The 24,105-nt window shown below is 39.4% G+C and overlaps 1 protein-coding gene across 2 annotated transcripts in view; it reads right to left on the bottom strand.

Annotated features, from left to right (window-relative positions):
- Positions 1–17,594: 17,594 nt before the first annotated feature.
- The window catches only part of MEP1B (meprin A subunit beta), a 30,833-nt gene continuing 24,322 nt past the window's right edge, over positions 17,595–24,105 (bottom strand). Inside the window, exons 12-15 of one of the 2 annotated variants that reach the window (XM_054460289.2) lie at positions 22,756–22,935; positions 20,899–21,025; positions 20,049–20,253; positions 17,595–17,774 (exon numbers count right to left, since the gene is read on the bottom strand). In XM_054460289.2, the coding sequence (XP_054316264.2) occupies positions 17,760–17,774; positions 20,049–20,253; positions 20,899–21,025; positions 22,756–22,935 (527 nt within the window). In that variant the 3' untranslated portion in view covers positions 17,595–17,759. The remainder of the gene's footprint in view (positions 17,775–20,048; positions 20,254–20,898; positions 21,026–22,755; positions 22,936–24,105) is intronic. The other variant, XM_054460291.2, reaches the window with a different exon arrangement.

Raw genomic sequence — 24,105 nt, 5'->3', positions numbered from 1 at the left:
GGGACAGCTCCAGCATACCAGCTGCATCCAGCAGCACCCAGCTTCACCTAGGTAGCAGCCCTGGCCACCAACAGCGGCAGCACAAGCAGTAGTGACCCTCCACTGAAAAACACCCTCATGACAGCCATGTCCCCGGCACAATCACAGATTATCCACCACAACACAGCTGCACTGCCAGATCTGTGGGCACTGGCCCCGGGTGAGGATTAGGCTATTGTTAGCTATCAAGGCTGACTGAGCACAGGATGCCAGACTCTGGGCTAAACTCTGGCAACACAGTGACAAATTAGACACTCTTGGTCTCTGCCCTTGTGGCACTTGCATTTTGGAAAGGTCTTGGCAGGTGTCTTAGTTTCCTAGGGCTGCTGTAACAGAATGCCACAAACTGGGTGGCTCACACAACAGGAATTTACTGTCTCTCAGTTCTGGGGGCCAGAAGACCAAGATTAAGGTGTCAAGATTAAGTGTTGTTTCCTTCTGAGGGGGCTGTGAGAGAGAATCTGTTTCATGCCTCTCACCTATGGTGTTTGCTGCAGTCTTTGGTGTCCCTTGGCATGTAGAAGCATCACCCTGATCTGTCCTTCATCTTCACATAATGTTCGCCTTGTATGCATGTCTGTGTCCCAGTGCCCCCTTCTATAAGATACCACTCAGATTAGGGGCCCACCCTGCTCTAGTATGATCTCATCTTAATTAATTACATCTACAAGGACTCTATTTCCAAGTAAGATCACATTCTGAGGTACTAGAGGCTAAGACTTCAGCATTTGAATTTGGGGAAACACAATTATAGTGGAGAAAATATTTTTCTTTACCCTTCTGAGTTCTCAGCTGGGCCCCCTGTATCAAAAGACAGATTAACAAGAGAAAAACAAGCAGAAGTTTATGAACATGTACATTTCAAATGTACATGAGAGAAAACTCAAGGACAGAGTAACCCTCAAAGAGGTGGCTTAGATCTCCAGCTTATATGGCACCTTCAACAAAGAATTAGTACATTTTTAGAAAAATGACAAGGCAAAAGGAAAGGATGTTAATTAAGCCTGTAAGTGCAGCAGTCGTGGGAAGCCAATGATACAGAAAATTCATGGTAAATAGAGACTAAATAGTAAAGTTTGTTACATAGATTCCTCTGGTGCCCTCCCCAGGCTGATAATGGTCTAACTGTGTCTCCAGTGACAACCTTTGCCCTTCCTGGTAGAGAGGGAAGGAGGGACACCTTTGTAAACTGATGTCCTGCTTTTAGACTAACAGCGGGGAGGGCACAGAGCTTTTCTTGTATCTGATTCTTCTCAACTGCCTTTAGCTCAAAATAATCCTTATACCAAAGTGGCACATTTTGGGGTGGCATATTCTGCTCCATTCACTATGCCACCCATAACAGCAGAGAAACACTGGTGGGAGCTGAGCCGCAGAGGGTAATGGTGGATGCCACATGTAGCTGAGAGAACATGTTTTTGAGCCTATGTGAGAAAACTCCTGAAATTCCAAAAACTATGATGGAGCCCTTGTGAGTGGTGGAAGGTCTCACAGAGCAGATGGAGGCAAAGGACAGAAAAATATTACTTAATACTCTAAAACCTCAATTTTACTGCCTAGGCTAAGGAAACAGATGTTCATATGTTATTCTGTTTTCTTCCAGTTTTTCACATATTTTTAAACGTTTAGCCATCTGAACGGTTTCAAATTCATTGTGTTATATAGAGTAAGCATACATCTAATTAATTTTTCTCTCTCCTGTTATCCATTTACCCCAATCATCTTCGTTAAGGAATGACTTGAGAATAATATGTAGTGAGTTTTTATTGTATTGCAGTTGTAAACCAAAAAGTTGTCTGACACAGATCTCAATCAATTTTGAGGTTTATTTTGCCAAGCCTGAGAATGTGCCTGGGAAAAAGAAACACAAGTCACAGTAGGATCTGCAGCTTGTGCTTTTTCCAATAAGGGTTTTGAGGACTTCAGTATTTAAAGGAGAAAGAGCAGGCAGAAAAGGAAAGTGGAAAGAAAAAAGGGGGAGGATAGGTAATGAGGCAAGTGGTCCCATTCTTGTAAGGCTTTGATTAAGGCTCACTGAATCCACATTTTACATGTGAAAAGAGAGGAGTGGGGAAAGTCAATTATGCATTTGTTTCATGCTCAGTAAATCTACATTTTACATAAGTATGTGAAATTACAGCTGTCTGTTTAGGAACAAACAGAGACAGTTTTTGCATGACCTAGTTCCCAAGCTTAACTTTTCACTTTGGCTTAAATGAGTTTGGGGTTCCGGGATTTTATTTTCCTCTCACATAGTTAAGAAAGCAACTCTAGCCCATTGCCCTATCATCAAATGATTATTCTAATCTATTATAAAACACGTCTTAAGGTTTATAACGCTCTGTAAAAGGATGCTTTTCTAGTGTTATTTTGGAGGAGCTAATGATACAGCAACATTGAACCATTCTAATGAAAGTTGAGAATTAGATCACCAAAAAAAAAAAAAGCAAGCAAGCAACTTGTCAGCCATATCCATTCAATCCTTCCCTTCTGCTTGAGACTCCCAAAAAATTCGCTACAAGAAATAGCAAATAAGAAAGTACTGGTTTGAGAGGACTGAGTTGGTGCCCAATACCTCGAGTGCAACCCTGTGATGAAGCTGAGCTGGAGCATACAACTAGGCCTGCAAACTGAAGCCTGCTCCAAAATCCTGAGATAATACCACTCTCCAGCCAGATGCAAGATCCAACAACACACCGATCTGCGCCTTTCGACGTGTGTGTAGAGAAGAGAGAAACCTGGCAGGCCCTAAGTCACTTAGCACCCAAGCTCATGAAAGCAGCTCAGACCCGGAGGCAGGGAGGCAGAGGCAAGCTGAGCGCCATAGCCTCTCTCTCTAGTTGTCATATTGCTTCTATTTTGCCTTACATTCATTTTCTAATATAGGTATAGAATAGACTCCTCTGGTCAGTTTATCCTCTTTTAACCCAATGCTATACTGGTTTGGTTTTTATTACTTTCTAAAATGTTTCAAATTTGACAGCAATTTTACATAAATATATACATATTGACTATTTCATATTGAGTCCTTTAGTCCTCCAGGTGACTACCAAATTGTCAATTTCTATTTTCTATTCTGCTATAACTTCAACTGGTAATGCATCAATCATGCAAAAACCTATGTGTTATATTTAGTTAAGAATTACTGTCTTCTTTACTTACAGTTCTCAACTGGCAATAGCATATATCTGTCCATTTATTCTTGTCCTCTTTTATCTTTCACGTTAGGATTTTATGATTTCCTTAAATGTTTTGTGTCCTGAGTTAATTCTCAGTAATTCAATATTTGTACAAACAAACAAAAAAAGGAATCTTTTCTTAGTATTGTATATTTTAGCATTATGGCATTCACATGTACAAATAATAAATCTTGCAGATGTATTTCATATGTGCATTTAGGAGAACTTATTACCGCTGATAATTTTTGATAGATCCCTTTGAATTTTCCAATGATAGATTCATAAAATCTACAAAAAATAAAATACTTATTTCTTTTTTTCCTTTATTTGTAATTATTGTTTTCTTCTCAACTATCATTAGAATTTTTGAATAATTAGGGGTTTTTTTTCCATTTGGGTATATTCTTTCTGTCTAAGTCTACCTTTAATGCTAAATTAAGTAATTTTTTTATTTCTACAAGTCTTAACATCGCTGTTCTTAAGACCAAATGAGCCAGGCATGGTGGCATACACCTGTAGTCTCAGCTTCTCCAGAGGTTTAGGCAGGAGGATCACCTGAGCCCAGTTCAAGGCCACAGTGCACTATGATTGTGCCTGTGAGTAGCCACTGCACTCCAGCCTGGGCAACATAGCAAGACCCTTTATCTCTTTAAAGAATCACTTGGAAGGAGCTATTTGTGATTAAACATAAGAAATTCAAATGCTAAGTAGAGTAGCAGTCTTTCATTTCCTTTAATGAATTAGAAAAACATCTCTAAAGAGTAACTATTAGGGGCATATCTCAGACATCACTAACTTTTGGGGGCCATTAATTGCTTTCTCTTTCCCTGAAGTCTTCAAGAATAGTGCAGCCTTGAGTGAGGGTTGATGGGGGAAGCAAAAGGATGGGATTCTGATAGTCAGGGCCGATCATGTCTAGCAGAAGAGTACCTTGGAGAAAGTCACTCTCCCAGCTCTGATCCTAATGCCTGTGGGTTTTCTGAATAGAAAAGAGGATAATCAATGAGTCTAGTTCCATGGGCAGCTGGTTAAGGGACGGAATCTGCCTTCTAGCATAACTGCTTTAAAAACACTATTTTATCCTTTTAAAAATTATTATTATTATTTTAAGATGGAGTTTTGCTCTTGTTGCCCAGGCTGGAGTGCAATGGTGCAATCTTGGCTCGCTGCAACCTCCGACTCCTGGGTTCAAGCAATTGTCCTGCCTCAGCCTCCTGAGTAGCTGGGATTACAGATGCCCACCAGCACGCCTGGCTAATTTTTTGTGTTTTTAGCAGAGATGGGATTTCGCCATGTTGGCCAGGCTGGTCTCGAACTCCTAACCTCAGGTGATCCACCCACCTCAGCCTCCCAAAGTGCTGGGATTACAGGCAAAAATGATTATTTTTTAAATCATTCCAACATTAGTTATTTGTAGCTGACACAAAATACAGTGGCCTCTCAATCTTGAGTTCCTGAGGCCATGTTTCCATCCCCCTCCTGGCCACAGGGGTGAGTACTTGAGCCAAACTGAGCCAATCATGACACCTCACCCCTGGCCACAAGAAACTGGCAAATAACTAAGTCAGGGCAAGCAAAATCTTTCACCACAATGCTCCAAAATGGAGCTGGAGGCAGAAAGAACCATGTCCTGTCTGTGGCACAGCTGTTAGGACCTCAGTCTGGCATGCCTGCAGCTGCATCCCCTGCCACAGAGAGAGAACTGGTTTGATAGAACAAAGCCAACACACAGAGAGGTGGAGGCAGGAGAACAGAGGACAAGAGGAAGTCCTGGTGGCATGCAAGTTTCTGATTCCTGTCATTCCTGGGGCCAGCTTGAGCCCCAGCCTTCCCAAGTTTCAAACTTACAAGCCAGTAAGTCCCAATCTGCTTAAGCCAACTTGTAAATTTTTCACTCATAACCCAAAGAGTCCTGAAGCTGTTCCTAGATTTTTTTCTCCCTTCTCTGGATTCCGTTGGGATATCTATCACTAACCCACAGTGACTGCACTGTCTTTAAAGGCAGCTACAATTTCTCTCTCATTTCTTATACAATCTGTGGCTGAATACAGGGACTCTTGAGTTATGAGTCTCTTAGTCCCCCAGCTCCTCTCTCCCTAGTCAAATCCCAGCTCCAGCACTTATTAGCTGGAAGACATAAAAACCCAGTGTGACACCTGGAGAAAGTGATCTGTTTCGGTGGACCCTCTTTAACGGGAATTCCTTCTTTTTTGTGGGCTGCTTTGTAGGTTGGCAATCACATAGCTTATGAATGTCACTAATCTGGGGGCTCCCGGAGCATTATCTCAAGTACACATTCCCATTTGGTCATTCAGGGCCATCATTCTTTAGCTTCCCCTTCCTTCACTATTCCTTTGTATCCTACACTGTCATTATAAATGATCCAAAAAGCTAAAACCAGAAGAAAGAATAACACAGAGGCAGCACCTGCCAAAAGAAGACACAAATGGGAGGGAGATTCGGAGTAGAAAATGGATGTTTCTTGGGACTGTTGGAGCTTCCAAGGAGAGAAGTGTATTCTGTTTTTTGTTTTTGTTTTTTGTTTTTTTTTTTTGATATTAACTATCTTCTTTTCTTCTTCTTCTTCCTTTTTTTTAGAGATGGGGGTTTCACCATGTTGGCCAGGCTGGTCGTGAAGTCCTGGCCTCAAGTGATCCACCAGTCTCAGCCTCCCAAAATGCTAGGATTACAGGCATGAGCCACCGTGGCCAGCCAATACTAACTATCTTTTTTATTTATTTTATTTTACTTTCTTTCTGTTTTTAGAGACAGTGTCTTTCTTGCTCAGGCTGGAGTGCAGTGGTGTGATCATAGCTCACCACAGCCTCTAACTCCTGGGCTCAAGGGAACCTCCTACCTCAGCCTCCTAAGTGGCTGCAGTCACAGGCACTGTGCCCAGCTATATTTTTTTTTTTTAAAGATAGGGTCTTTAAAAAAAGATGCCTAGCTATTTTTTTTTTTTAAGATAGGGTCTCTGTATGTTGCCCAGGCTGGTCTCAAACTCTTGACCTCAAACAATCCCATGCCCAGCTATTTTTTTTTTTTAAAGATAGGGTCTCTGTATGTTGCCCAGGCTCGTCTCAAACTCTTGACCTCAAACAATCCTCCCGCCTTGGCCTCCCAAAGTGCTGGAATTACAAGCATAAGCCTTGGTGCCCAGCCAACTGCCTTTTTTATATTTACCATAATATTGGCTTAGAAGCTTTCAGAGGACTATGAGAATTAATTCATGAAATACTGCCAAACTGGAAACTGAGAATTTCCTCATGAGGACGGTGCTGTCGTGGCTAAGGTTTACAGATAAGACAGTGTTTGTTACTGACGGTACGGGGGCTGCCTAATCAGCTGGTGCATTATCACCACCATCCTGACAATTCCACGTACTTATTACATGTGATCCTTTTCCAAGGCTCCATCTAAAATGAAATGTTTTGCAATCCTAGCTGCTTTAAGGTGTACCAAATCACTGTCATTAAGGTTTATAACAACTGAGTCATCTGCCAGGAAGGGGAAACCTTTGCCCTAGAACTATTCATCCAGAGAAGGTAAGTTCTTGAGGACCTGGGATGTTTTTTGTTTTGCTTTGTTATACAATGATCAGAAAAATAACAAAATATTAAATCTTTTTATTATGACCATTAGAGTAAGAACACAAGAAAAACCCAAAATAGAAATATTTGAAAATACTTGGAAAAGGAAAATTTAAAAGCCTAGATAGCTAACCCAGTACAGTATCTAAGTTATAGACACTTGAGGCAGTTATATAAAAGGATATAGAAATCAGATCCTTTAAAACAAATCCCCTCACAGAGTAGATGTTCTAATTGTAGTTATTGGAAAAATATGTTAAAAATGTAATCACTTAAAAAATTAAAAAGGGAAATGTTGTACTTCTCTCTTTCTCCTTCTCCTGTCTGTGTATACTTTCCTAGGCTCCTAGGAGATCTGTTCAGGTCCATACACATGTGTGGGTGGAACTGTAGCAGGAAGAGGACCTCAAGCTGTCCTTCTGGAAACTGCTATGGCCATCAGCTCCTGGGCAGAAGGGCTTACTGAATTTTGAAACCTGGAAATTAGCCTTAAGTCTTAGGGAGGTCAAAAGCAGTTAAAAGCAGAGATGAGAAAAGGCCTTAAGTGAGAGGACCAATCCTTTTATTGGCAGGTCAAGTAAGTTCCCTAGTACAGCAGGCTGCTGAGTCTGAGGAATGGCTTTGTAGTCTCAGTCAAATTGCAAATCAGATTTTTACCTCCATTCTCACACTTACTGGTCTAATTTCCTTTCCATTCGTTTTGGTGGTAGAGCATTGATTTGATTGGGCTCTGCTTGGTCATTTACCAGCTTAAAGATCTCCATGTAGGTTCTGTGTAAGTTGCACTTAAAGGGGAGACAGGTTGCACCCTCTCCCCCTCCTGAGGCATGATGGGACCCTCCTGGGGTGGCATGTGCTGCCTGGGGACTGCACGGTAGCCTCACAGAAGAGGCTTGATGGCCAGACTGACCAAATTCTAACCCCAGTATTTCTCCTCTGCCAAATGACGATTAACAATGTCTCCTACAAAAGACTATTTGAAGGATTAAATGAGATCATATACAAAACACCTGACACAGAGGCTAGACCTGAGTACGGTGTCCCTTCCTCCAAAACCGCATTATTCCCTCAGAGCAGGGAGTGATGATCTCTAAGATCCCAAAACTCATGCATATCCACCTTGAAGGGTCTGTTTCCACCTCCCAAGCTAGTCTGAAATAAAATCTCATGGCCATTTAAATGGCCAGTGGTTATTAATTATATCTTTCCAAAACAGTTTTTCACAGGCATCTGAGAACACTGAAGAAATTTCTTATAATCGGCAGCTCTAAAAATGGCAAGCCCTTCATTTCTAATGTAAAATACATCTCACACTGGGGTTAATGTTATAGAAGCTTCCAATCTAATGACTCTAGCAGTCAGACTTGACTTCAGTGGTGAAATTTGGTTTTATGTTAAGAATGTAGATACCAAAGGATAATTGTCTTTCCTGCAGTCCACACACTTATTTAAGTACGATTACTGATATGGAAGATGATCTGAATCTGAATGGAGTCCTATTTTTTCCAGGGCCTAACTAGTGATATCAGTAGAAATGCAGGAACTTTAAGGCCATTTTGAGCCCACAGATTAAATAATGTTCAATCTCTCCCTGGTATTTAAGAAAATAGATTAACTCATTAATTTCCCTGGGTACCAATAGGCCCAAAAGAGAGAATGAGTGTATATGCTTCCCTGAGTATTCAACTACTAGAGGATAATTTTGCCTATGAAATGTGATGTGGCAAAATTCTATGCAAAATGTGGAACTTTAAATTTGAAATAACACACTATTAAATGCAGTCATAAAGTCTCTGTACAAAATTTAAAATAATGTGAAACATCCCAAATTAAAAACTCTTCAAGAATCTCATCATTTTAAAGCTAGTAGTCCACATGAATTGAAAATTAATTATGTTACAGCCACAAAGGAGTCCATTTTCCACAGATATCCATTGTCCCTTGTCAGTCAAAACTGGTAGAACCCAATGGCATCACAAACGTGCAATGGTAGGCCTCACAAGTCTATCTTGACAGCTCGCTGTCATAAGGGGTATGGAACTATCAAAGGCTAGCAGGGAACCAAATCTGGAGATTAGCAAAGCCAATCCCCTTTTTCTACGGCACTGAGACCTTCCATAGAGGGACTTATTCTCTGCTTTGAAACGATACTGAAAATTCTTGAACTCCCACTTGGGAAGCAGTTAATTATTACCTTAGGACACTTATCTTAAATAATCACAGGGAACCATAGAAAAAGTAATCAAATGAAAGTCTCCTGGTACTTACTACCTGGTACTCCTGGTACCCATTGTAAGTACCAGGCCATGACAGACTGACATGGTTCCATTTCTCCTCTTACTTTAAAAATAACTGGATATGGGATGGGAGTTCTCCTATAATGGAAAAAGAGGAAACGTTTGCTACCGATTATGCACAACTAAGTAAACTGTTATGTGCCCCAGTCATAATCTTTAAAAACAACTATGAAGCAAAAATCCATATACTATCAAAAAACTTAAGGTCTGAAACTAACAGATCATTAAAATTTGGGCCAAATATAGCTACATTATATTAATAAATGTCATTTGACTAAAATGTATAGATACCTGCTCATTGATTTGTCCTTATGATATATTCTTATATTACATATGAATAATATGATTATGGTCCCATATAAGAAACTGAAGGTTTTTTTCTTCTGTTGACCCTAGAGTAAAATATAAAATTCTCAAAACTTATCTTGATCTCAATTTGAGAATTTTTTTATTATGGAGCAGTAACAGTTTACCCATAACTTGGTAGCAGGTAACCACCCAGGAGAACCATAGAACTTGTGGCTCAAATGGCATGACTCTGCATAGAAAACAATGATGAGATCAACCTTCAAAGGGCTGACTTTTCTTAATCAGGATTTTGATTGTAAACCATCGTAAACACATACTGCAAGGGAAAGGCACATATGCTATTGCTTTTGCTAATCAGACTCATATTAGTTTATTTTCACTCTGCTGTAAAGAAATACTGGAGACTGAATAATTTATAAAGGAAGAAGTTTAATTGACTAGCAGTTCTGCATGGGTGGGGAGGCCTCAGGAAACTTACAATCATGATGGAAGGGGAAGCAGGCACGTCTTACATAGTAGCAGGAGAGAGAGGAGAAAGCAAAGCAGGAGAGCCCCTTATAAAGCCATCAGATCTCGTGAGAACTCACTCACTATCAGGAGAACAGCATGGGGAAAACCGCCCCCATAATCCATCACCTCCCACCCTCCACACATAGGGATTACAGGTCCCTTCCTCCACAAGTTAGGATTACAATTCAAGAAGAGATTTGGGTGGGGACCCAGAGCCAAACCATATCACCTATTGAAAAACTAGTTTTAATCAGTTCCCCCTCTTTATCCTCCTTCTTCCTTTCCCCAGTTCATTGAGAATAATCGGATTTTCTCTAATGTTCTTCCTCCTGCTTTTCTACCGCCCCCTGCTTTCTATCATCCCCTTATATTTCCTTTTCTAGCACTAGCCGTTCTTTCTTACACAGAGCTTATGATGTGCCAAACACTGTTCTAAACACTTTACGTTGTTATGTAATTTAATTCTTGCAACAACATTGCAAGATGTGTATTTTTATTACTCATTATAGAGATGAGGGAATTCAGGCACAGAGACATTAAGTAACTTGTCTAAATGCACACAATTAGTTAGTGTGTGGCTGGGATTCAAACCCAAGCCATCTGGCTCCAGAGTCTCCACCTTCACTGCCAGCATGTGGGCCACAATTATTCTTCTGTCACTAAAGTGACTTGCTACACCTTCCTTTTTTGGGGGTGACCACACTTCCAGGTTTGCCAGGGACAGCCGAAGTCTGCTGTCCACAGTCTTTTTTTTTTTTTTTTTTTTTATATGAAGTCTTGCTCTGAAGCCCAGGCTGTAGTGCAGTGGTGTGATCTTGGCTCACTGGAGCCTCCATTTCCCAGGTTCAAGCAATTCTCCTGCCTCAGCCTCCGGAGTAGCTGGGACTACAGGCATGCACCACCATGTCTGGCTAATTTTTGTATTTTCAGTAGGGACGGGGTTTCGCCATGGTGGCCCGGCTGGTCTCAAACTCCTGACCTCAGGTGATCTGTCAGTTTTGGCCTCCCAAAGTGCTGGGATTACAGACTTGAGCCACCGCACCCAGTCCACAGTCATTTTTGACATCACCTTTTTCACCCTCAAAATTGTTCCTGTTTAGGTAATAAAGTACATCACACTTTTAAAACTACCTACTTTTTATATCTACCATTTGTTGAATGTCCGCTACATACCAAAAAATCTGTACTTATTATTTTATTTAACCTCATAGGAATTCCATGGTGCAGTGATTATTGTTCCCATTTTATAGCTGAGGAAATTGAGGCTCAGAGAATTAGGAAGCCTCCCAAAATTGCATAACAGTAATTACTGGTCCAGGATTGAAATTCAGGTCTATCTGATGCAAAAGCTCATGGTCTTAACCACTACCCCCTTATGAAAGGCAAGAAGCCATGAAAAATCATCTGAAATGTCACTAGCCAGGTAAAGAAAGGTCTACCATTACTGCCTGCATAGAGTTCAACTAGGGCAGTTATTCTGAAAGTGTGGTTCACAGACCTTGCAACCTCTGAGATCCTTCCATGGGTCATTGAGATTCAAAATATTTTCCTATTACTACTAAGACGTTATTGGCCTCTTTCACTGTGTTTACATTTGAACTCCTAGTGCAAAAGTAATGGTGAGCCCATGGCAAGATACCACTTCACACCCACTAGGATGGATACAACTTTTAAAATTAGAAGATAATACTGGAAAGAATATGGTGAATTTGGAACTCTCACACATTGATGGTGTGAATGTAAAATGGTTCGGCTGCTATGGAAAATAATTTGATGGTTCTTCAAAAAGTTAACACAAAATTACCATATGGCCCAGCAATTCCACTCCTAGATATATACCCAAAATACTACAAACAACAATACACACATAACTTGGACAGCTTTGAAGAAGTTGATCAAATTTTTTGAAAAACAGCCACTATAACCTTCATGAAATATGAAATAGATAATTTGACTAGCCCTGTAACTATTTTAAAAAGTTGAATTCATAATTTTAAAACTCTCCCAAAAGAAATTCCAGGCCCAAATGGTTTTACTGAAAATTCTACTAAACATTTAAAAAATTAACACCAATTCTACACAATCCCTTCCCTCTCCCCCAACAAAATAGAAGAAGAGGCAACATTTTCCAGTTCATTTTAAGAAGCTAGTAGTATCCAGATATCAAAACCAGATAAAGACAGTACTAAAAAAGAAAACCCGACCAGGTGCCGTCGCTCACGCCTGTAATCCCAGCACTTTGGGAGACAGAGGCAAGTGGATCCCTTGAGGCCAGGAGTGCGAGACCAGGCTGGCCAATATGGTGAAACCCTGTCTCTACTAAAAATACAAAAATTAGCTGGGTGTGGTGGTGGGTGCCTGTTATCCCAGCTACTTGGGAGGCTGAGGCACAAGAATTGCTTGAACCTGGGAGGCGGAGGTTGCAGTGAGCCACGATCATGCCACTGCACTCCAGCCTGGGTGACAAGAGTGAGACTCGGTCTTAAAAAGAAAAACAAAAAAGAAAACCCAACAGACCAATATCCTTTATGAATGTAGAGGCAAAAATCTTTAACAAAATATAAGCAAATACAATTCAGCAATACATAAAAAGAATCATACACCATGACCAAGTGTGGCTTGTTCCAGGGAGTAAGATTGGTTCAATATTCAGAATCAATCAATGTAATCTACAGTATTAACCAGTTAAAGAATAAAAATCTCATGATTATATAGATTGGTACAGAAAAAGCATTTAAAACAATTCTACACTCATTTATGATAAAAACTTCCAGAAAAATAGAAATAGAGAAAAACTTCCTCAACTTGAAAAAGAGAATCTATACAAATCCTACAGACAACATTATACCTAATAATGAAAGACTGAATGCTTTTCCAAGACTGAAAACTAGGCAAGAACGTCCACTTTCATCACTCTATTCAGTGTAGTTCTGGAAGTTCTAGTCAGTGCAACAGGCAAGAAAGGAAATAAAAGGCATACAGATTAGAAAAAATAAAATAAAACCATCCCTATTTGTGAATAGCATGATCGTCTAAGTAAAAAAAAAAATCTCAAAGAATCGACAAAAAAAAAAAAAACTCTCCTAGAATTAAGTGAGCTCAGGACACAAGTTCAATATATAAAAATCAATTATATTACTGTATACTAGCAATAAACACATGGGCACCAAAATTTAAAATATGATAGCATTTATACTAATAGTTTCCTTGCTGGGCGTGGTGGCTTACACCTGTAATCTCAGCACTTTGGAAGGCAGAAGCGGTGGATCACCTGAGGTCAGAAGTTTGAGACCAGCCTGACCAACGTGGTGAAACCCCCGTCTCTACAAAATTAGCCAGGTGTGGCAGCAGGCACCTGTAATCCTAGCTACTCAGGAGGCTGAGGCAGCTACTCGGGAGGCTGAGGCCAATCCTAGCTACCTGGGAGGCAGAGGTCACAGTGAGCCGAGATCGCACCACTGCACTCCAGCCGGGGTGACAGAGCGAGACTCCATCTCTAAATAAATTAATTAATTAAAATAGTTTCTCCTAAAATGAGATACACACAGATGTAAATCTAACAGAGCATGCACAGGACTTGTATGCTGAAACCTAGACAATGCTGAGGAAAGAAATCAAAAACGAACATAGGAAAGGGAGAGAGAAACTATGCTCATGGATTGGAAGACTCAACTTAGTAAAAAGGTGTCAATTCTCCCAAAATTGATATTCAGATTTAATTCAATTCTTGTCAAAATCTCAGCAAGAGCTTTTTTCAGATATAGACAAGATTATTCTAAAATTTATGTAGAAACGCAAAGAAACTAGTATAACTAAAACAATTTTGAAGAAAAAATAATAAAGTGGGAGGAATCAGTCTACCCAATTTTAAAACTTACAACACAGTTATAGTATATGTGTAGTAATCAAGACTGTATGGCATTGGCAGAGAAAGACTATATAATCAAGACTATATAGTAATCAAAAGTCTATGGTATTGGTAAAAGAGTAGATACATAGATTAATGAAATAGAATAGAGAATCTAGAAATAGACCCACACAAATATGTTAAACAAAAATGCAAAAACAAACCAATAGAGGAAAGATAGCTTTTCAACAAATAGTGCTGTAGCAATTGGACATCCATAAGCATCCTCCCCAAAAAAATGAGTCTTAACCTAAACCTCACACCTTATACAAAAATTAACTCAAACTATATTACTGACTTAAATGTAAAACATAAAATTATAAAACTTTTTTTAAGATATAGGAGAAAATGCTCAGGATGTAGGGCCAGGCAAAGGGTTCTTAGGCTTTACACCAAAAGTTCAATCCATTAAAAGGAAAAATTGATAAATTGGATTTCATCAAAATTTAAAACTTTTGCTCTGCTAAACACCTTGTTAAGAGAATAAAAAGACAAGCTACAGAGTGGGAAAATGTATTTCTAAATGACATATCTGACAAAGGAATAGTATATAGAATATGTAAAGAACTCTCAAAATACAGTAATGTAAGAACAAAAAAGCTTAGGGCCAGGAGTGGTGGCTCACACCTGTAATCCCAGCTACTCAAGAGGCTGAGGCTGAGAATCACTTGAACCCAGGAGGCTGAAGTTGCAGTGAGCCAAGATTGCACCACTGCACTCTAACCTGGGCGACAGAGTGAGACTGTCTAAAACAAACAAACAAACAAACAAAAAATCTGATTAGATGATTAGAGCATGAGCAAAAGACATGAAGAGATATTTCACTCAAGAGAATATGCAGATGGGAAATAAACACATGAAAATAGGTTCAATATTATTAGCTATTAGAAACTGCAAATGAAAACCACACAATATCACCACATATTTATCAGAATGGCTAAAATAAAAAAATACTGACGATAAGTGAAAAAGGTGCATCTAAAAAGGCTACATACCATATCATCCCAACTCTATGATATTTTAGAAAAGGCAAAACTATGATGACAGTAAGACTCAGTGGTTGCCAGTGGTTGGTGGGGAGGAAGCATGAATGGGCAGAGTATAGAGGATTTTTAGGGAAGTGAAACTATTTTGTATGATACTACCATGGTGAATACACGTTATTATACACTTGTAGAACCTATAGATTGTACAACTCCAAGAATGAGCCTAATGTAAATGATGGACTTTCAGTGATACTGATGTTTCAATGAAGGTTCATCAATTGTAACAAATGTACCACTCGGGTACAGGATGTTGATAGCGGGGGGAGGCTGTGTTTCTGTGGGAACAGAGGTATATGTACTTTTGTTCAGTTTCACTGTGAATCTAAAACTGCTCTAAAAAATAAACTGTATTTTAAAAAAATCATGACAACACCAAGAACTGGAGAAAATGCAGAGAAACTAGATCATGCATCTATTGCTGGTGGGAAGGCAAAATGGTATAGTGCTCTGCAAATCATTTTGGTAGTTTCTTTAAAAACTAAACATGCAATATTCCAGAGAAATGAAGACTCAAAAGCTTGTACACAAACATTTATAACGGCTTTATTTGTAATAGTCAAAAAACTGGTAACAACCCAGATGTCCTTCAACAATGAATTATTCAACAAACTTTAGTTCATCCATATCATGGACAACACCAATAAAAAGAAACAAACTTCTGATGGGCATGATAACCTGGATGAATCTGCAAAGAATTAAGTTGAGAGGGCAGGGGGAAGCAAATCCCAAAATGTGCCACACTGAATGGTTCTATTAATAGAACGTTTTAAAAATAACAAAATGATATAGAGAACATATTAATGGTTGCCAGAGAATAAACAGGAGGTGGGAGAAAAGGGAAATGGATGTGGCTCTATACAGGCAACTTTAGGGATTCCTGTGGTGATGGAAATGTTCTGTGTCTTGATTGTATCAATGTCAATATCCTGATTATGCTATTGTAGTATATATAGTTCTGCAAGATGTTACCATTAGGGGAAACTGAGTGAAGGGTACATGGATCTCTGAATTATTTCATATTACTGTATGTGACTACAATTATCTCAAAATAAAATTTGAATTTAAAAAATTGAGTAAAGTGAGCCCGATGCTACAAGAAAGATGGGATTTGTTGCCAATGATAAAATTTAATCTTTCAAACAAAAGTTAAAATTTTGGAAAATTTGTTTCTGCCACCATGAGCATAACAGTTTCCCAAGACTTAAAGACTTTAAAAATATATATATATATTTTAATTTGGGGGGTTTTAGTCATTTATTTACTTATTTATTTTGACACAGAGTCTTGCTCTGTCCCCCAGGTTGGAGTGCAGTGGTGCAATCACAGCTCACTGCAGCCTTGACCTCCTGGGCCCAAGCAATCCTCACACCTCAGCCTCCCAAGTAGCTGAGACCACAAGCATGTGCCAACATACCCAGATAATTTTTTTATATGTAGAGACAGAGTCTCCCCCTATGTTGTCCAGGCTGGTCTTGAACTCCTGGACTCAAGTGATCCACCTGCCTCGGCCTCCCAAAAATGCTGGGGTTACAGGCATGAAAGACTTTAAAATGAGGTCATTAGTGCAATTAACTAATGTTGTTTTCATACTGTATAATGAAATGTGTCAAATGTTGTAAAAGCTGCATAACTCAGTGAACCAATATTTTCTAAATGATCAATGCACAGTATTGCAATATCAGACATAGCTGAAAGACTCAAAATACAAGATAGACTAATGGATTTTACAGGACGGAGTACAGAAGTTCATTGATATGGTTTCGGATTTTGATTGCAACTAACCTTTAAGAAGTTACCATTGTCAACTTTTAACAAAATTATTTCAAAAGAATATTCATATTTACCTGAGAAAGCTATTCAAATATGCCTCCTTTTTCCAAGTACATATTTGTGTGAGGTTAGATTTTCTTCACAGCCTTCAAACAAATTAATATATCACAACAGAATAAATGCAGAAGCATCTGTGAAAACTCAGCTGTCTTCTATTGAGCTAGGCATTAGAGATTCTCCCAAAAAATGCAAACCAATGCCCCTCTCTTTGCTAAATATTCTCCTGTTTTGAAAAATATAGCTACTTTTCATATTTATGTTAGCATATAAGGGGCTTATTTTTTGTGATTAATAAATACATACTTAGTTTTTCCTGGTTTGAATTTCTAATAAACACTTATTTAAATCAATGAACTGCTCGTAAGCAAAATAGATCTTCCGTAATCTATTTGAGATCCTCAGTAACCTATTTGAGATCCTCAGTAATTTTTAAAGTGTAAAGACTCCTGAGATCCAAAACTTTGAGACTTGCCACTCAAAGAGTGAAAGGTTTTCTTGCTGATTACAGTCGTATGCTCAAACAAATTCTAAACCAAGCTCATGTACCAAAGGGATTATATAAGAAAACAAGAGAGTAGCCAGTTTTGGAGAAGAATGTATATTGACAGAGAGTGGGGAGCTGTCCCATTACCCTTCCCAATGCTGGGAAACGATGGCACTGAAACTGCTGTGATTCCGCATGGACGATCATTCCCATTGGGTGTTTCTAGTGGGTTTCTAAGGAATCACTTGTGAGGACACCACACTTGGCCCCCGTATGGAAGGATCAGTAATTTGAAAAGCTATCTCTAACTGTTGCTCTCCCTTTTTTCTAGACAATATTATACTTCCAGAAGAGCCTGAATTGCTTTTCTCTCATTTAAAAGAAGGAAACACAAACAGCATTTCACCAATTTGACCTTGACCAAAATAGTGATTTATAGTATTTCCAGCTATTTACAGAAAAATATCCACTTTTAGAAGAATGAGGTGGCTGTAATATCACTTAGGCGAAATCCATGATGAAGAATCCTTTTTAATTTCATTTGCTGGCCATATTGTCGAGTTAATCTTCAAAAAGCATGCTGCTAAAAGGGGAAAGAACAATTGATGATTTAATTTCTAAATTTAAAAACTGCTATTTAAATGAATCACAATAAAACGATGTAGTCTTTAAATGAAGTCGCCATCAGCAGTCTCCTGGCCTCCCTCCTAGCTGGCAATGGCTCCTGCTCCTGGTCTCCATTTAGAGCCCTGGCTTTTCGGGCCCACATTATTCAGATGCTAAAACATTAGGGTGAACACATACGTTCGCCTCAGAAAAAAAGGTCATTCTCATTTAAGATCTAAACGACATCTGGGAGATCTGTTACCAGTCAATTAACTGTAGAAATGCCTAGCCTAAGATAATGTAAGTCAACTGCATTGTCCTTAGGAATGTGTTTAAATGACCCAGAAACAAAACAGCTCTGTTGTAATATTATGGAGTGTGTGTGTGTGTGTGCATGTGTGTTTCCACTTACTACCTTTACCATGTCCCTGATACTGTCATGGTTTCCCCGCTTTATTGACTTAGCTTCTTAGCTTCCTTCTTTCTCTTCTCTTTGGTTTTGTCATTTTTCTTTAACTCCTTCCAGTTTTTACTTGCTAAGTTAGAGCCCTTATAACAGCTGTTACACTTCCCATTGTCAGGGAAATATCCTGGCAATCCCATCCACCCAGTTAACTTGTCTCCTCCTGCCCTGCCACTCTTCCGCCTTCCATGCACCAACTCCTGGCTCATCCCAGTGGCCCAGGAGACCAAACTTGAAGGCACAGCTGCCATCAGGTTGACCTACCAGGCCAAGTATTTGCTGATCTTTCCCTTTTATTTTGAGTCATAAAATAAGCTGAAAGTTGTCTTAAAACAAAACAACCTGTTTATATTTTAAATACTTTTCTAATAATTTTGTGAGGTAATTGATCTATTGCCTTATTATTAGCATTAAACATCTTCCTGATGTTGAGGAAATAGGACAACAGCCTACCATAATACAATGATTTGCTTTCAGTTCATTATCGTTGTCCATGTTTTGACTGACTTGGCCAAAAAATAATATCTTGATACCAGGCTGTCCCCTTTAAAAACTCATAGCTTTAAATATAGTATGTCTTGAATAATCATTTTTCTTAAGAAAATGTACTCTTGCTTTAGCCAATTGCAGTATTTTTATTTTTGGAGATATTCTAATTGGGCATTTTTTCTGACTAGCTTCAGTAGCAATTTTCAGAGACTCCAATTGGAATGAAATAGAAATGGAAGAATTTTAGGGCTTCACTTTCAAGTAATGTTCAGATTTTATGCCACTTTCTCTGTGCTTCTTTGTGAGGAAGAATATGAATCTGCATGTAAAACTCTGTACTCTACTGCTGGAGTATGTAGTGGACGCTAGGGAACTGCTGCTTGGTCCTGCCCTTTGAATGAAGGCTGTTATGCAAGAAATGCCCTCCCCAAAAGGCCGTTGCCTTGCCCAATTTTATGCCGCCTCTGTGAGGGCAGCCCCATTCCAGTGATGGGAGTACAAAGGCCTGGCCCCCTCCCTTGATTCAGGACGTGCCTAAGAGGGAGTCTTCCCCACTCCAGAGCTCCCTGAAGGATGGGCTGAGGCCTCAGTTGCAACCACATCACAGTCCAACCTCACCCTCTGCCCAGGCCAGCTCCCTCAGCCTATTATACGTGTTCCAGGAGCCCTCCCCAATAAACCTCCTGCATACAAATATCCATCTCAGAGTCAGCTTCCCAAGGGACCCACTGGAAACAGGGTCATTTCAGGAGTCTATTAGCATTCTAGAGATTTATTGAGGCAAGACTTTAAATCCTTTACTTGAAAACTTGCCTTAGAATTAGTTATTCCACATGAAGCCAGAATGAACTGGAACCTTCTTTAATGAAAAAGCTTCCCCAAACATGCCTGCATCCCCTTCCTACAGGCCTCAGCTCAGCACCACTACAAGGCCTTTAGAACAAAAACACTTGCAGGCCACCTCTCCCCTTTACCAGGAAGGTTTGAACTTGCAGGCAAAATCAGTTGTGCCTTTCAGGTCACAGACCACCCCACACTCCAGGAAAAAAACCCACACACACAACTGTACACAGTGTTGGATACAATTCCAGGAGGAAAATGAACCTCCATAAATCCCAATTTAAGAATCATTGATTTACAGTGAAAGTAATAGGAACTTTTATAAACTGAAATCAGTTGTCCCAGCATAGGAAACAGAGAGAAGAAGGCAAGAACCAAAGTATATGAAAAATGTCCTAGTTCCTCTCCATAAGATTTCACCAATAGGTTGTGAATAATCAAACATCAGCCTCAACTTACATTTTGCAGAGTCAAATTTGGTCTATTTGAGCTCATCCTTTCACGGTATTTCTTCCTGGTGCAATAGACACTGACAAGAGTGATGATCAGCATCAAGGCGAACACAGCAACAGTAGATGAAACAGCAATGACTATGGTGTCTCGGGTGGAGCCTCTCTTTTCACACCTTTCTCCCATGTACCACCAGTCTTCCCCTGACTGGCACCTGCATGTTGAGAGCATGACTCAGAGTTATGAGTTGATATCTAACTCCAGAAATCTTCACAGTTAAAGATGTGGATCACCTTTAGTCTATTTGATCACCCATAGGTCATTGCTATATGGAACTATTTTATCCACTCTGGACTGGAGAGAGACTAGCACCTAGAGCACAGGTATAAGCAATGGAAAGAAAAAATGGAATTCCTCCTAATCTGATACTGAAACAGTATCTCCAAGTTAGGAAAGGCTGATAGCACAGATAACAGAGAAAGTTTAGTTCTCAGTGTCCCATGCCCACCACCCCTCCAGATTCACATCTTGGCCAAGGGCTCCTCCGAACGTCAGTATCTTCATCTAGAAAATGAAGGCAGCTACACTTAAAATGACTGGACTGTTAGGAGGACCTTTTCAGACAGTTAGAATATAGTGTTCTATTTCTTTTCATAAAAAAATTGTGTTGGCTATCACAAAGATAGTTCTTGTGGTTATCCAAAGCCCCAAAAGGAGAATAAAAAAAAAATTCTATGAATGGCTGTGAGACGAGAATCAACTGATTTCATTCATAAGAACTATCAAGTAATTAATCCAACATTATGGAAATAAAATTTCTAACCAAAGAATGCAGAGATCTCTTCCAAATCATCCTTACCTGCACTCAGCTTTGCCATCTCGAACAGTGCAGACACCATCATTTTCACAGGTGGTTCTTGAGCAGAGGTCTTGAACACTAGGAGTTGGTGTTAGCTGGATTTGTGTAGAGTTGAGGTGAGATATGTCTAGGAAGATGGGGAAGAGTGTGGATGGAAATCAGCTTTTGTTTAACAATCATTTTATCTTTAAGGATCTTTAAGTTTCTTTTTCTTTTAACGTTTCTTTTTTCCTTTTTTCTTTCTTTTTTTTTTTTTTTTTTTTAGAGGTGGGATCTTGCAATGTTGCCCAGGCTAGTCTTTGCTCCTGGGCTCAGACAGTCTTTCCACTTTGGCCTCAGAGTCCTGGGATTATAGGCGTGAGCCATGATGCCAAGCCCAATCTTAAGTTTCAGAATAGACAATGATCAGATTTTAGGCTTGTGAGAAATTCAGGTATCCTTGAAGCACAGTCTAGCAACATTCATAGGCAGTGAGATAAGAACTAGGCAAAGGGAAACTAGGCCAGCCTACTGGGGCTCCAACTCAACCACATGCTAGCCTGGATTGTGGGAGCCCAGAAGGGTACAAGCCACTGATACCAACTTTCAAGAGACAGATAAGGAAACCAAAACTCAGAAATGTAAAGTAATTGAGGGCATTGCCCAAGGTCACAGGTCTCTGGCTTGCTAGAGCAAGTTGGTGGAGATTTGGAGCAAGACACCAAGTGCCCTGACAACCAGTGTTACGTTCTTTGCAGTATTTGTTATTGCTTCTGGTTGAAATCACTATGGTCAAAGAGAACTGATGCATACTGATTTTTTTTCTTTACTACATAAAATGTTTTCTCTCTTAACTAAAGTTATTTCTGAATAATTTCTCCAAGAGGTGTCATCTAGATTTACTCTAATGGACACTGGAGTCAAAATTTTGTGGGTTTTAATTGCACCACCTTTCAGCACAAACAAGAATCTGATTTACTGAGATCCAAGTGAGTCTTTAATAGAAAATGAGTTAAAATCCTACCACATAAAAAATGGAAACCACCAGAATTGCTGCAAAATGTATTTATTGGCTGCCAGGAGTACGAAATTTAACATTAATCTAACAAGAGATTAATGTCATTTCTGTCAAGAGATATATATATATATGCATATATGTATGCATGTATGTACATTTGAAACAGATAAGACACAGACGTTTCCAGTCATTTAATTTCATGTGCTTGTGTGATATTTTTATTTCAGGAATCCTAGAGTATAATAGTTCTATTTTAACTTATTTCTTTTCTTTTCTTTTTTTTTTTTTTTTTTTTTTTGAGACGAGTCTCGCTCTTTCGCCCAGGCTGAAGTGCAGTGGCACGATCTCGGCTCACTGCAAGCTCCACCTTCTGGCTTCACGCCATTCTCCTGCCTCAGCCTCCAAGTAGCTGGGACTACAGGCGCCTGCCACCACACCCAGCTAATTTTTTATGTTTTTAGTAGAGACGGGGTTTCACTGCGTTAACCAGGATGGTCTCGATCTCCTGACCTCGTGATCCACTCGCCTCGGTCTCCCAAAGCGCTGGGATTACAGGCATGAGCCACTGCGCCCGGCCTATTTTAACTTATTTCTAAAGAAATTTCCCAACCTAAAGGTTTCCACTATAGCTTCATGTGGTGGTCATTAAATTCTTTATTCTGGAATCCTCACCGTTTCAAATTAAATTATTTTCATATTGTTAATAATTCATATTCCTCCCAAACCCCACTCATGCCCATTCCCCCCACATCTCTATATAATACATCTAATAGTGGAATGCAGAAAAAAAAACAGAAAATAATCAGTGGCCACAACAAAAAAAAAAACTAGTTTATATAAAACTATTTTTATTGACATACCTTCCACTGTCAGTAGGATATATACATCGTCTCCTTTTATAAAATCTCTGCTTTTCAGCCTCTTATGGGTTATAAAGGCACTGGTTCCATAGCCCCCACCTCTTCTAAACTGAGTTCCATTAGGGAAAAAAGCCACTGCTCCCACTTTGGAAGGCCTGTCCCAAAAATAGTTTCCATTATCTGAAAAAGCAATTTATATTAATGGAGTGTGTTTATCATCATTGTAGCTTTTGGTGGTAGGAAAGAACAGGCAATGTGAAACACAATTAGGCTGGAACTCAAAATAATTAAATGATGCTATTGACCTGTGATGTATTCCCTGGCAAATCACTGGGGCTTGTTCATTTATACTGTCCTAGAGGAAATGAGATTGCCTGGCAGGGAGGACCACACTCTAGAATAAGAGTGGAGAGGTACCAGAAGTTTCCTAGGTACCAGATATTCCTGGGAATATCATATCTTTACTTATTGGCCAGTATAGAAACCCTCCTATCTATTAGAATAATTTAGAATAGCCTTCAAGGCTACTAAGAGAGTCCTTTTACAAAGTTACAGATTGTCCAGTTAAAGCAATATGTTGCTGAGAGAGTTTTTAATATCAGCATAGAATGATTTATCTTATTAACTGAATTATTCACCTAACAGAGCAAAGTGCTTCAGAAGTAGAAGACAACAAGAAGCACTGCTTGTGGGAAAAGATAATAACCTATCCAGCCCTGAGCTGCTTTTAATGTCATTTAGGAAGAAACACTTTAGGAAAAAGTGAAGAAATTCTGAATGTCAAGTCCCTACAATTCCATTGGTGAATATTATTGTTTTCCTATGAGATTAAGTTGGATTTTTTTCTATGTTGATTTGGTTCATGTTTTTCATATATAGAATTCACATTTGGCAAAAATATTCAGCTTGCCATAATTCCATTTTTTCCTTTACTAGGGTCTCAGAAGCAAAGAATTATTAAATTTAGTAGTGTGATCATTGCTTTCAGTGGGTTGCTTCTTTTTGAGATGGGAAAGGTGGGGAATGATGTCATGATTAGCAAGTCCTCTGTAACTTTTTACTAAGAAATTATAATGCATTCTCATACCCTTCCCACCAACACTTGAATGCACCTGCTCAATACCTTCCTTCTGGTCAAAAACTACCCCCATTTCAAACGCTGAATTATTTTTGACAATCCCAGTGACGTGAACAAGGTAGCATGAGTTAGGAGAACCCAACATCTGAGGGCCTCTCCACCGCAGGCCTTTCCACAGCTTCCACACTTGACCTGTACTAATTCTCATAGCAAATCTGTGGAATGGTTACTACAGCCCTGGCTTTACAGCTGAGGACACTGGGGCCCTAAGA

Source organism: Pongo pygmaeus, chromosome 17 (assembly GCF_028885625.2).
Source record: "Pongo pygmaeus isolate AG05252 chromosome 17, NHGRI_mPonPyg2-v2.0_pri, whole genome shotgun sequence".
Taxonomy (NCBI): Eukaryota; Metazoa; Chordata; class Mammalia; order Primates; family Hominidae; genus Pongo; species Pongo pygmaeus.
Note: the sequence above shows the minus strand (reverse complement) of the source record. Positions and strands in the feature narration are given on the sequence as shown.